The 12,596-nt window shown below is 46.0% G+C and overlaps 3 protein-coding genes across 3 annotated transcripts; 2 read left to right on the forward strand and 1 right to left on the reverse strand.

The window, feature by feature from the left end:
- The first annotated feature begins 1,966 nt into the window (after positions 1-1,966).
- Positions 1,967-3,096, forward strand: LOC103907376 (olfactory receptor 1052). The gene has a single exon (XM_009289532.2). It carries the CDS (start codon positions 2,083-2,085, stop codon positions 3,094-3,096), a length of 1,014 nt encoding a protein of 337 aa, XP_009287807.1. The 5' UTR covers positions 1,967-2,082.
- Positions 3,097-6,888: 3,792 nt separating this feature from the next.
- On the forward strand, positions 6,889-7,886 carry LOC103907364 (olfactory receptor 1019-like). Its single transcript, XM_009289521.1, is given in 2 exon segments — positions 6,889-7,120; positions 7,123-7,886. Coding segments are annotated over 2 exon segments (996 nt in total).
- Positions 7,887-11,330: 3,444 nt separating this feature from the next.
- LOC103907377 (olfactory receptor 9G9-like) lies at positions 11,331-11,898 on the reverse strand. Its single transcript, XM_019474699.1, is given in 2 exon segments — positions 11,331-11,573; positions 11,575-11,898. Coding segments are annotated over 2 exon segments (567 nt in total).
- Positions 11,899-12,596: the final 698 nt, after the last annotated feature.

Consider the following 12,596-nt stretch of genomic DNA (forward strand, 5'->3'; position numbering starts at 1 on the left):
AATGAATCTCTGACCTACAGCCTGAGGAATGTGGAAGTAAAAGCTGCTTCGAGAAGGGCGATAGGAGAAGAGGAATCATCCTGAAGAAACGGTCATCTCGCTGCTGCGAGAAAACGGACAGCAAGGCTGATGGAAAGGGGGAAGTGAGACGGGAAGAAATAGTAATGCTTATTTCTCAAACAGGCAATACACATATTTTAAGGTCATCTCTAGTGGGTAACACGAGAAGCAGTCATCTCTTTTTTTAAAAAAAAACTTGAGTAAGAACAGAGGAAGAAAAATACACCAGGTAAAATTATAGTGATACTGAACACCAAGGTGTGTGACCGGCAGATGGGCAGCAGGAAAAAGAAAAAAAAAAAAAAAGAAGAAAAAAATGTACTGATTGACATTCACACACCTAATTGCAAATGTCTAGAAGAGAGCTACCTAAGTCTGAGTTCACTGTCCCGACACATGCAGGGGTGATGCTTCCTACCCTTGGAGACAGGCTTTCGGAGAGCTGCAGCCCTGCGAATGCTGCTTATAGGACCTGCTCTGAGACTCTACCTCCCGGGAAGCAATGGCGCAAAAACGGATTCAGGCGTGAATGGAAAATGGCAAGTTATCTCGAAAAAAGAAAACGACAGCACAATGGCAAATTGACACCTGCATTTCAGTACGCTTTTTCTTTAGTATATCCACGTCTGCTCTATGGAAATACGTAGTACAAAAGAAAATTAATCTAACTGATCATTGCAAATTTAAAGCGATAATTTCCTTAAATTAATCCATTACTTAGAGTTATCATTTTTTTTCTCCCATGTTCCTGGAGAAGAAAAAAATCTTTCAAATTTGAGCCTTCAAAAAAAAAAAAGCATTGCCTTGTGTTCCGCTCCTCATTACAAAGCTGTGTACGCAAGTCGAATTGCTCAGGCCCTGCAGGCATCATTTCTGATGTGCCTTGGGGATCCCATCCCTAAAACCTCGGAGAGAAACCTCTGTGTTTATCCCCGGCTCTCTGGGGAAGGCTTGCTCTGTTTCCAGGCGCCCAGAGACCGTTTGGTAATTTGTCCTGTGGGCGTGGGGTAAAACTTAAATCTTCCAGCCGCGTTGGAGGCTGCCGTAGGGAAACCTTCGGGGTGTCGGAAAGACCGATGGAGCTTGTGTTTTAACTTCAGCTCAAGGACCAGTGAGGCTCTTTCTGAGAACGACTCAAGATACCATGAACCAGAGGGAGGGTGAAATTTTGAGAGGTTCTGAGACCATTTTTTGCTGGATGGGGAAAGGCTTCCTTAACCGGCGTGTCCACCCCCTGCAGAAGCAGGAACCCTGCCATGAAGCAGTACTGAAGTTATTAAGGTCCCTCCTGAAGGAAAAAACGCGTACTCCAGTACATCTGAACCCTAATTCCTAGCTCAAATTTTGGATAAAAATTCCTGATATTAGCAGACCCGAGAGGCGCAAGGAAGATGACGTGCAAGTATAATTCAGATTAGAAGGGGGTGTTTTTCTCTTGAAGCTACACAGCCATGAAATCGCAATCAGGTATGCTAGTCTCGTTTTAATTGACCCAAACATATCACTACAGAGTCAGAAAATCACTCCAACGTGGTCTGTAATCTATTTAATGCAATATTAATTAATGTGGCAAATTAAGGCACAATACTATCGTATTTACTTCCCCCTAAAGAAGAACACCCCCCCTCAACAACAGGAAAGAAATCCTCCCAAACGTGCCCACATATTGGAAAGAATTTGGATGTTCCTGAGAAGACACCATTTGCAAGATCTTTTGCAAGAACAATTCTTTCCATAATGGGCCAGCCAGAGCTTTAAGATTTAAGCTTTAAGATTTTTTCCATATTATGATCCATTGGCTATTATTTTGTCAATATATTGTTTTTCAGTATATTATTTTGGATCTTCAACCTGCCCAATGAGGATAGCTATCGTATTTTTTCTCGAAATAAGTGGGTGTGTTCATCCAGGAAACACCAAATCCCGCGTTAGCCTCAGGCACTACATATTCCTGCAAGCTGGGAGAAATTATTTCACCTCTTCCCTGCGTTTCTTTGTCTCCTCTGTGCTGGCACCAGGAGAATGGCTGGGGGAAGCCACTCCAGCGTGACCGAGTTTGTTCTCTTGGGCTTCACTGACCTGCAGGAGCTGCTCTTCGTGATTTTTTTACTCATCTACATCACCACGCTGGTGGGGAGCCTGGGGGTGATCGTCCTCATCAGGACCAGCTCTCAGCTTCACGTGCCCATGTGCTTCTTCCTCAGGCACCTCTCTTTCCTGCACATCTGCTATTCTTCATCCATCACGCTGAAGCTCCTGTCGGGTCTCCTTGCAGAGAGAAATGTCATTTCTTTCAACGGCTGCATCACACAGTTGTTCTTCTTTGCAGTATTCGGCACCACGGAAGCCATCCTTCTCACCCTCATGGTGTACGATCGCGACGTGGCCATCCGTGAGCCTCTGCGCTACTTGGCTGCCATGTCCCATGGGGTCTGTGTGCAGCTGGTGGTGGGCTCCTATGCTGCCGGGAGCCTGAATGCCCTCGTGCGCACCAGCGCTCTCCTCCGACTCTCTTTCTGTGGCCCAAACCTTGTCAATAATTTCTACTGTGAAATCCCACCACTTCTGCTACTCTCGTGGTCCAACGCCCAGCTCAACGAGATGGTGATGGCCGCGTGCGTTGGCTTCATCATAACAACCTCAGTCTTGGCCATCGTTGTCTCCTATGCCTGCATCCTGCTCACCATCTGGAGCATCTGCTCTGTGGAGGGCAGGCACCAAGCCTTCTCCACCTGCACCTCCCACCTCATGGCTGTTGCCCTCTTCTACGGCTCTGCGGCTTTCTTGTATTTCCATCCCTTTTCCAGACGCGCCGAAGATCAAGGGAAAACAGCCTCCGTCTTCTACACCATGGTGACCCCCATGCTCAACCCTTTCATCTACAGCCTGAGGAACAAGGAGGTGAGGAGCACCCTCAGAAGAGCTACGAACGAGCTCCTCTCCTGCAAGTGTTCCCACAGGTTCCGCTCTAACCAAGCCGAAGCAGATATCACCTGCCACAGTGGAGTCAGCAGAAGAAATCAGGCCGACACCTGACAGAAGAAGGGCACCGTACATTTCTACACATCTGGTGAGATGTACATGCTTTACCTCGTGCTGAACACCGCAGAGTTCGAATTACGGATTAATTCCATGTTGGGGTCCCTTGAAAAATAAATTACCGGTAATTACAATGTCTGAAAGAAGGAAAGAATGCAGGAAAGACAGACAATCCTAAAAACACGTACATCGTCAGTGAAACTTTTGGAGTAAATGAATTTATAAGCAGTGCTAGAACATGCACAGTTGATACCTTTTACCAAAGAGGATTTACTCAACGTTACAACAATATTAAATTCTGTGGCCTGAAAGGGGTGGCTCAGAGCAGAAGGGGACAAGCTAAATAAAAACTACGTTTTGGAGAGGGACAATGTCTTTCGTAACTTTGTTTTCAAATTTTCTGAGTAGCTGCCTAAGGTTTTGCTTTAGTACAATAAACCTGATTTATTTTCTCTGGTTTGTCCAAGGATAGTCTTTATGGGGAATAGCACATCCCCATGCTTCATACATATTGCACGCAGGCCACCTGTGCTGGGCTTCTTGCTTTCCTGGATGGGTCTTCCCCATGGAAAGCTACCAGCCTGGAGCCACCATGCTGACATGCTCCTTTGTCTAGGAGCAGGGTGGAGTTTTATCCCCTGTGACAAGGAGTCACTCAGCTTGGCCAGGAACAGCCTTTCAAGACATTGTCTGAGCAGTCTTGGCTTTTCCCGGGATGTCATCTGATGCTGACAACACAGAAAGCCTCCATGCTTCTGGCCATGTGTTGTATTCAGACGTGTCTGACGCATTTGATGGTTCCAAGACTCTCAACGTTGGCCAAAACTCCCCCCCCAGCTCCTCTCCTACTTACGTCTCTCCATCCAGGCAAAGTTTATTTTCCACCCCAGCTGCAGCTTATTAATAATTTCTGCTTCCAGGTTTCAGGGGTTGAGTCATCTCGGTCCAGGAGTCATCCTATCTAACTGTAGGCTTTCACGTCTGAATTAGTCACCATCAGTTCCCCTTATGGAGACAGCTGTGCATTTGGGGGCTTTGATTCATCTGGTCTATTTTAAACACCCACATCAGGGTGAGATGACTTTTTCTGGAAAAAATGCATGGTTTTCTCCGCTTGCTGCTTGGCAGCGAAGGGTGATGGGCTGACACGGCTGCGTGGCAAATGTGGATTTTTGTACAGAGCAGTCACACTCAGGGCATAGTCTGAAGAGTTAATCTAAGCATAAATTAACTAAATTTAAATAAATTAACTAATTAATAAATTAATTAAATTAAGCATATCCTATTCCAGAAGGGGAAAGCTTCAGCTCACCGTGCTGGTGTTTTGGAGTCCTTCAAAAACCCCACTCAAAAGCGAGAAGGTGAAACTAGCCTTTAACCACGGATTTATAATTCAGCTGAGCACGGGTGCTCAGCATCCACAACACGCTTTCCGGAAAGAACAGAAAAGCAAAATGGATGAAGGTATTGTCAGAGCTATGCTTTCGCTTTGACATAAAGACCACTGATACCAGATATTAAACCTGAAGAAAGGTTTATATTTCCCATGGATGGGTAGGAAATAATTCCCTAGATCTGGTTACAGATATTAGCACCATTTTGTTCCTTCAAGAGCAATTAAAGAGAAACTTTTCTCCTTAAACCCGGCTGTGACTCTCACAGATGCCTGGTCCAACTCTCTGGCTTTTTAAACAACAGGATAGCCCAGATAATGTTAAAACAAATTGCAGCGGAAGAGTTCCTGAATAGTTTTCCCTTCCTCCCCAATAGCATTTGCAACACTTCTCCATATCCTGAGCTATCTCCTAATCCTTGAATCTCTCTTTCTTACACCAATTCTTTTTAATTCTCTGTGATTCCAAGAGATAAATTATATATTCCAAGAGATAAATTTTTATATATATATAAAATTCTTTATATACATATAAAAAGCTGGGAAAACCCACCCAAGCTTACATTTCGCTTGCTGAAACTAATTGTGTTTATTTGTCAGTGCACGTCTCCTCCTTGAGGAGCTGTTTCCAAAGTCTTCCATTCCCAAGAGGAATCTCCTGCATGACACACCCGGGAGGGCAGCGGCAAAACCCTTGGTCTTTTAATGAGAGAGTCCCATAAACAGCGGCTTTTCTTGGTCAAGTATTGATGCCCTTCGTGACTGGCAAATCATCCTTGCTTTTAACACCAGCGCTGGGAGAAATTGGGGCTTATTTCTCCCATAAAATTTTGGTCTAGGAGAGAACCAGTCTCTGATAAACCAAAAAGGGCCCCGCGACGTGCGCAGACGGGTGACTTTTAGCCTAAATAACGCCACAAAGAGTTGACCTGTTGCAAGGGGAGGACTTTAGGCAGGAGCCTGTTTTCGCACAAAATAGTCACCCAAGGTCAGGATATCTCATGCGAAACCCAGGCATTTATAAGTTGCTTTTCCAAATTTAAGGCAGCCCCTAGCTCAGGCTGTGAGTAAAGCCAACCGAGACCCATAGGCGCCGCCAGAGGTCAGCAGCCCCTCAATCTCAGCTGATTATTTTAATCAAGATTACTGGGATTCATAATTATTGTCCAGCGGCTGGAGAGGGCAGCAGCTTGGACAAGCTGCTGAAGTGGCTCTGCAAAACATCGGTGGTCTGAGGCGTGTTATCACGCCGGCAAAAAAACCCTTGCTGTCCTCGAGTTCTGCTTTGTCTCAGACCTTCTACACGAAGCAGATGGGAGGACTGGCGGGGGGCTCAGCCCTTCACACGAAGCAGATGGGAGGACTGGCGGTACACCGTCTACTGTTTGCCGTGCTGTGAAGATTCGAAGCACTGCCTGGGTTATCTGGCAAACTTCAAATTGTAAATTGTGCGGCATCGAAGCACTGCCTGGGTTATCTGGCAAACTTCAAATTGTTTGAGAGGGGTGTGAAAGTTTCTGCAACTGATTTAATGCTGGAGCGAAATATAAAAATTTGTTGGATTCAAGGGAGCCTCACGTACAAGTCAAGGTAGGACACGTGTGTTGAACTTCCCTCGCGCAGAAGGGTCCTTTCCAATGGTATAATTTGGTGTCTTGTTTAACAGTTCAAAAACCCTCAGTGAGCACTTTCTGTGACTATTCCTAACTTCTGCTTTAAGAAGACATGAGCTTAATTTTATCTCTTTTTTTAAAAAAAAAAACAACCCTGCATTATCAGCATCTTCCACCCCCGAGTTCATAACAGCACCGTAGCGTTGTTGGGGTTTCCACCGGAACCAACCTTTTGCAGTTCTTTCCACTGTCTTAATTCAGAGGCATCACAAGAATGATATGGATATCACCATATTTAAAGGGGGGTTAATATTTACACTAAATCTCCTGTTTCAAACTTAATTTCAGAGTTTCATAGGAAGGAAGGGAAGAAATTAGAGTTTTATTTTAACTTGTTCTGACTCTCCTAAAGGAAATTATTTAAAAAATGTCTTGATCTCTCACTAGTGCTTTCTCTCTTTCGATCTTCTGAAACGAGGGTTGGTTGTTGTTGTTGTTTTGGTTTGTTTTTTTTTAAATGCAGGCTGATTTCTAACGTCAGAGTAAATTGCTGTGGTAGAATAAGCTTTCCGATTTGCAAAGTGACTTTATCAAACCAAATCAGTAGTGACTAGACCAGAATAAAACCATTAGAAATGAATTCAATCATGCACTTCGTTTACTTTAACATGTATTTTGAGACAAACACTGAATATGTTGTTCAACAGTTCCTGCCTCTGAAATTTGTATTTCCCGATAAAAATAAAGGCATCTTTAACATTTGTTTGTGAGGAAAACAGGAATATGCTGACTCTGTGTTTCTCTGCATCTCTGCTTTCCCACAGCAACTGTGTTACGATGATGGTCAAAAGAAATCACACCCCCAGTGCTGAATTTGTTCTCTCGGGGTTCTCAGAGCAGGGGGATGGCCAGGCTGTCCTCTTCATGGTCTTCTTGGTGATCTACGTGATCACTCTGCTGGGGAATCTGGGGATGCTCATGTTAATCAGGCTGGATGCCCAGCTTCACACCCCCATGACTTCTTCCTGAGCAGCCTGTCCTTCCTAGACATCCGCTATTCCTCCTCAATCACCCCCAGACTGCTCTCGGATCTCCTAGCAGAAAGGAAGGTCATTTCTCACTCTGCGTGCCTCGCACAATTTTATTTCTATGCTGTCTTTGCCACCGCCGAGTGCTACCTCCTGGCTGTGATGGTGTACGACCGCTACATGGCCTTCTGCAGCCCACTGCTCTATGCCATCTCCACGTCCAACAGAGTTTGTGCGCTGCTAGTAGCTGGCTCGGACCTCGCTGGGATCGTGAATGCCACTATCCACACGGGGTTTGCACTTTGGCTGTCCTTCTGTGGTCCCAACATCATCAACCACTTTTACTGTGAGGGACCCCCGCTTTACGCCATCTCTTGCACGGACCCCACCGTCAATGAGATTATGATGTTCATTGTGGTTGGCTTCAACCTGTTTGTCACCAACCTGACCACACTCATCTCTTACACCTACCTCCTGGCCACCATCCTGAGGATGCGCTCGGCCGCGGGCAAACACAAAGCCTTCTCCACGTGCGCGTCCCGCCTGACTGCTGTGACCCTCTTCTACGGATCTGCTGCGTCCATGTACTCATGACCCAGCTCCAGGCACTCCCAGGACCTCGACAAAGTGGCGTCTCTGTTTTACAGTGTGGTGACCCCCACGCTGAACCCCCTCATCTACAGCCTGAGGAACAAGGAGGTGAAGAATGTGCTGGGGAGAGTGATGGAGAGGAAACGTTCATCTGAAAAATAGTTTTCCCTGGTGCGTCAGAGGAATTGAGTGGTCTTCTCAGAAATGTTTGCACTTTCTATTTCTGTACTGCTATGGTATAAAAGAAGCAGTGCTCTCCTGTGAGCTACCGGGGACAAATGCATTGGGAAACCTTTGCCTTGTTCCTAAATTCTGGGTCATTAACTCCTCTTGGATTAGGCCGTTCACTGACCTGTCTCAGGGATGCGTTAGCTACTTTTATTTGTGGTTACAGCCTGATATTATTTTAATTTCAGGAATTTAAGCCCTTCTGACCCTTTGTAGTTTGAGAATGCATTACCGCTGTTGTCTTGAGCAACGACAACAGATACCATCTATTGCTTTCAGCATGACAATGATGACCAGAGCTCTCTTCGTATCAAATAATGGGCACACTTCTGGTGAACACCAGACTCGGGTAATTTAGTGCTCCCAGTACTAGCAATAGACACTGGGCTTCGTAACAACAATTCACTGCAACAAGGCTCGTCAGGCCTTTTCTGCAACTTATTTTAGCTCAACTGTAGCTGTATTTTCAAATTTATTTGAGAAACTTCTGCGGTGCCTGCAACTTGCTCAAGGACCGGAGAGCTGTCATCTGGCATCTCCTATGAGTAATGGTAAAATTAGTCAGGTACCTGCTCCCTATCCTGGCATTTCGGTCTTATTTTGGTGATATTATTATTAACTGCTTTTGCTTAGTTTTGAGCAATTGTGTGATTTCCCCTCTAAAATAAATCATGAGGTACAGGGGAACGATTAACAAACTTTAGCAACTGTAGTGTAGCTAACCCCGTAGACCAATAGGAGAGAAAAGAGTGCTGACCAGGAACAAATACGGGGTAGAAACATTTAGAAGTGATCCTGAGCAGACCCAAGACTGGCATGGAAGAAGCTCCCACCACAACCAGTGCTCCCACCAAGGACAACGCCACACCTCCTCAGCAAGGAGCTCAGGGTGCTGCTGGGTCACTGCATCATCCCACCAAGGAAGAAGGACCTCAGTCTGCAGGTGGGAATTTAACCTCAGGGATGAGGGGCAGGTACTTTAATCAGAGAAACCTTGAGGAGCATTGCTCTCCATCCATCCAGGCCCACACGGTTGTCCTTAATATAGTCACATGCCAACACACTGACCTTCCAACTCATCGGCTTTGGGGCCTGGACTAGCTCTGACAAGCAAGGCAGCTGTAGAAGTGCACTTTGTCGTTAACAAGGAAGAAAGTTTCTTTCTTGTTAGCCCTCTCTAATTAGTCTCTCATGGCTTGTTAAGAAGAATGAGGTAAGTTGACTACAAGCCCACTGAGAAGCTTTCATGGTGATTAGGAAACTTTCTTGGTAAACCCCAGAAGGTCTTGTTAAGCTGATGACTCCTGGAAGGGTGGTTGGTCCCCAAGGACCACTTCTTGCTCTGGGAAGGGGAGCGGCATCACTTACGATGGAAATGGCTGTAAGCACATGTATGGCGAGAGCCTGGAGCTCAGACCTGCTGGAGGGCCTGCTGGAGGGCTTTCTGTGCCGGTATAAGCCGGTCATACACTCTCATTAAAGAAAGAGACATCCTTGTCTTCATGACGTGTGCAGATAACGTGGTTCCCTCGGTTCTCACTAAGGGGGTGATTTGTCCCTGCCTGCTTTTGACCCCCTAGCAGAGGGAGCCGGGGAAGCTCGTTGCATTTCTCCTCACCTTTGGACCTCCTCAAAGACAGCTCACACCTTGAATTTCTTGTCATTAATTGCATTAGGATAGATTTGCTTTTGTCTTTTGTAATTCTTAAACTGCGAGGCAAGTTGAAGTACACTACATACATCCTCCATGTCTGACTGATTTTCATAAACGTGACTTTCCTACCATTACGAATTTGGGACTGGAGCATAAGCACAGGAATGGGCTCACCTGGCTCTCAACATCTAAAAATTCATTGTCTAATCATGAGATAATCAGCCAGGTCCCCTCTAAGATATGTGGGAATAAGAGAATGTTCTAGCACATCCTAGGACAGATGGTTAAAATGGATGTGGTGCAACAGGAGCAGGTCTGAACATCAAAAGGACTGACCTGCTGTCTATGGTATAGGCATTTCAGAATAGTTTCCCCTGGATTAAATTTATTCTGGTCCGGGGATCTGAACACCTGCTGGAGATGGAAGTGCATTAGGTGCCCCCCTCAAGCCCATTTTCAGTTTGTTTTCACCCAAAAGGAACCCAGCTTATGCAGCCTGACCCCAGCCTGCGATGCAAACGAAAACACGGTGAGGGGAGAAAGCTGGGAGATCTTCAGACTTAAACTCTTTGAACTGCACTCTTTGTCTGAACAAAAGCTAGGAAAATAGAAACATACCTTTATTGACCACAAATGGAGACAAGAAACTCTGACTTAATCACTCAACTTTTATTTCTCTAAATTTGAAGGAGATGAATCTATTTCGGTCCACCTAATCCCTCCTCCCACCAGTCTCAATCACTCAATTTATTTCTCTAAATTTGAAGGAGATGAATCTATTTCGGTCCACCTAATCCCTCCTCCCACAAGTCTTTATTTCTGGGGTTTTTTTAGTCCAACTTTCAGTTGGAGTAAAACTTTATAAAGGAAAAAAAGATACTTTAATAACTAAGAAACTGCTTCACCTTTTTTGCATGGTTTCCTACAGGTGGTGCTGGAAACTTTTGCAGGAAAGGAGTAGGATGCAGTGAAATTCCTCAGGCCAGGTCCGGGTTTCGTCACCCTCATGTAGAAATCCGGTGCCATTTGCTCTGTCCTGAGGTGCCGAGGACATTGGCATGCACTTGACACGTATGCCATGCAACCTTCAGAAGAGTTGGGCCATTCTGGAGCGACATCTGAAAGTTCAGAGGGAGACCCGGAGGCATCTCCAGGGTGTTAACAGCCTACGTGCAGGCAACTGAACTCAATCCCAGATGCCTTTGTGCTTCTTGACGTTGGTTCTTCCAATCTGACCCACCCTATCCACACTGGTGTGAACGTTTCACTGGGAAAATAGTCTAGGACTATGAAAAGTATGTTTATGACGTGGTGCAATACAGCATCGTGAAGAAATAACTGGGAGAGCTCAGGAGCAGAGGCATGTTACGTCATGACACATGGAGCTCCACCTGAGCTACTGGTTTGGGCATAAGTAAGGAATATTTAATCCAGATAAAGCACAGGGTGAAGAAGAGGATGTACAACATCAGCCACTGCTAAGATCCCATTTTATAGCAGATATACATTATATATGGGGAGAGGTGGGAAGGAGAGGAGGTCTGTCTGCACAGTGACGTCTCCTGTCCATCAGGAAGCACTTCAGGATCAGAAGAGCTCATGCTCCTGCGTTGCATCCTCCTGCACCTATTGCAAAAAGCAACAAATGAAAACACAAGCAAGAAAAGTCAGGTACACTTCTTGCTGTATGCATCTTTGGGGACGTAATCCCTAGTTTTCTTCTGTTAAGAAGCTGTCTGTCTCTTCACCAGTCTCTTCAGTGCCTCCTTCACCTCCTGGTTCCTCAGGCTGTAGATGAAGGGGCTCAGCGTGGGGATCATCCCTGTGTAAAACACAGAGACCACCTTGTCCCTCCCCAGGACGTAGGTGGAGCTGGGCCGGGTGTAAATGAAGAGGATGGAGCCGTAGTAGAGGGTGACGGCGGTGAGGTGGGTGGCGCAGGTGGAGAAGGCTTTGCTCTGCCCCCTCGGCCAAGCCACCGGAGACGAAGAACTGAGCAGCACACCCAGCGAAGGAGATGCTCTTGTCCTCGGAGACACAGTTCAGCAGGGTCTTGGGGGTGTAGACGGAGGAATACCAGAGACACGGGAAGGACAAGTTCCCAACGAAGAAGTACATTGGGGTATGGAGCCGTGAGCTACGGCATATCACCATGATGAGGGTGATGTTGCTCACGAGGGTGGTGACGTAGGCTAAGGTGAACACCATGAACAACAGAAGCTGCAGCTTCGGGTCAGTGGTGAACCGCAGGAGGGTGAAGCTGGTGACCGACCTGTGGTTCCTCTCTTCCATGGACAGGGGAAAGGGACTGACCTGGAGACATGGATCACGGCGGCTATTTGATATTTGCAATGTGGGGTCTGGGGACACCGGCTAAGAGAAGGGCTTCCATGTTGCTGTCATTGCTCTCTGTACCAAAACGCAGCTCCACACACACACACACGCAAAAGGAAAAAGCAGAGTAAATTTTGTAGTGAGAAGGGCCGCGCCGTTATGATTTTGGCTGCGCTATTTTATGTCAAATAAAGGTTTGGCTTTTGCATCACTTTGCAAGCTGCGTTTGCCGTGACCGTGCGTGCACAGACACACTGTGCGTGGTGCTATGCGTATGGGTACGCACACAAGCAGTTTCTATATATTGCATATGATGCATTAGAGTCTTAATAAAATATATACAGGAAACAGGATATGAAAATATGGGTGGGTACATGCATGTCCGTATGTATACATGTATCTCTGTAGGTATTTGCTGACTGTGCATTCCCTGGCTGTTACGAATGTGAAATCTCAGTCTCAGTGTTGCATTAAATTACTCGTACATTGAGACTCCTTAATTTGAAGTACGTATGGCGAAGCTGGAGACACACGTTGAAGACAAATGCATGTAGATTCGCCATCTGGTACAAACCAACACGGTTTCGTTAGATTCGTTTTCATGAGTCGTACCAGTAAAAGCACTGTCTCGTTAAGTTTTCTGTTTTGCATGAGCA

The sequence above is a fragment of the Aptenodytes forsteri genome, unplaced genomic scaffold, assembly GCF_000699145.1.
Source record: "Aptenodytes forsteri isolate BGI_AS27 unplaced genomic scaffold, ASM69914v1 Scaffold429, whole genome shotgun sequence".
NCBI classification, from domain to species: Eukaryota; Metazoa; Chordata; class Aves; order Sphenisciformes; family Spheniscidae; genus Aptenodytes; species Aptenodytes forsteri.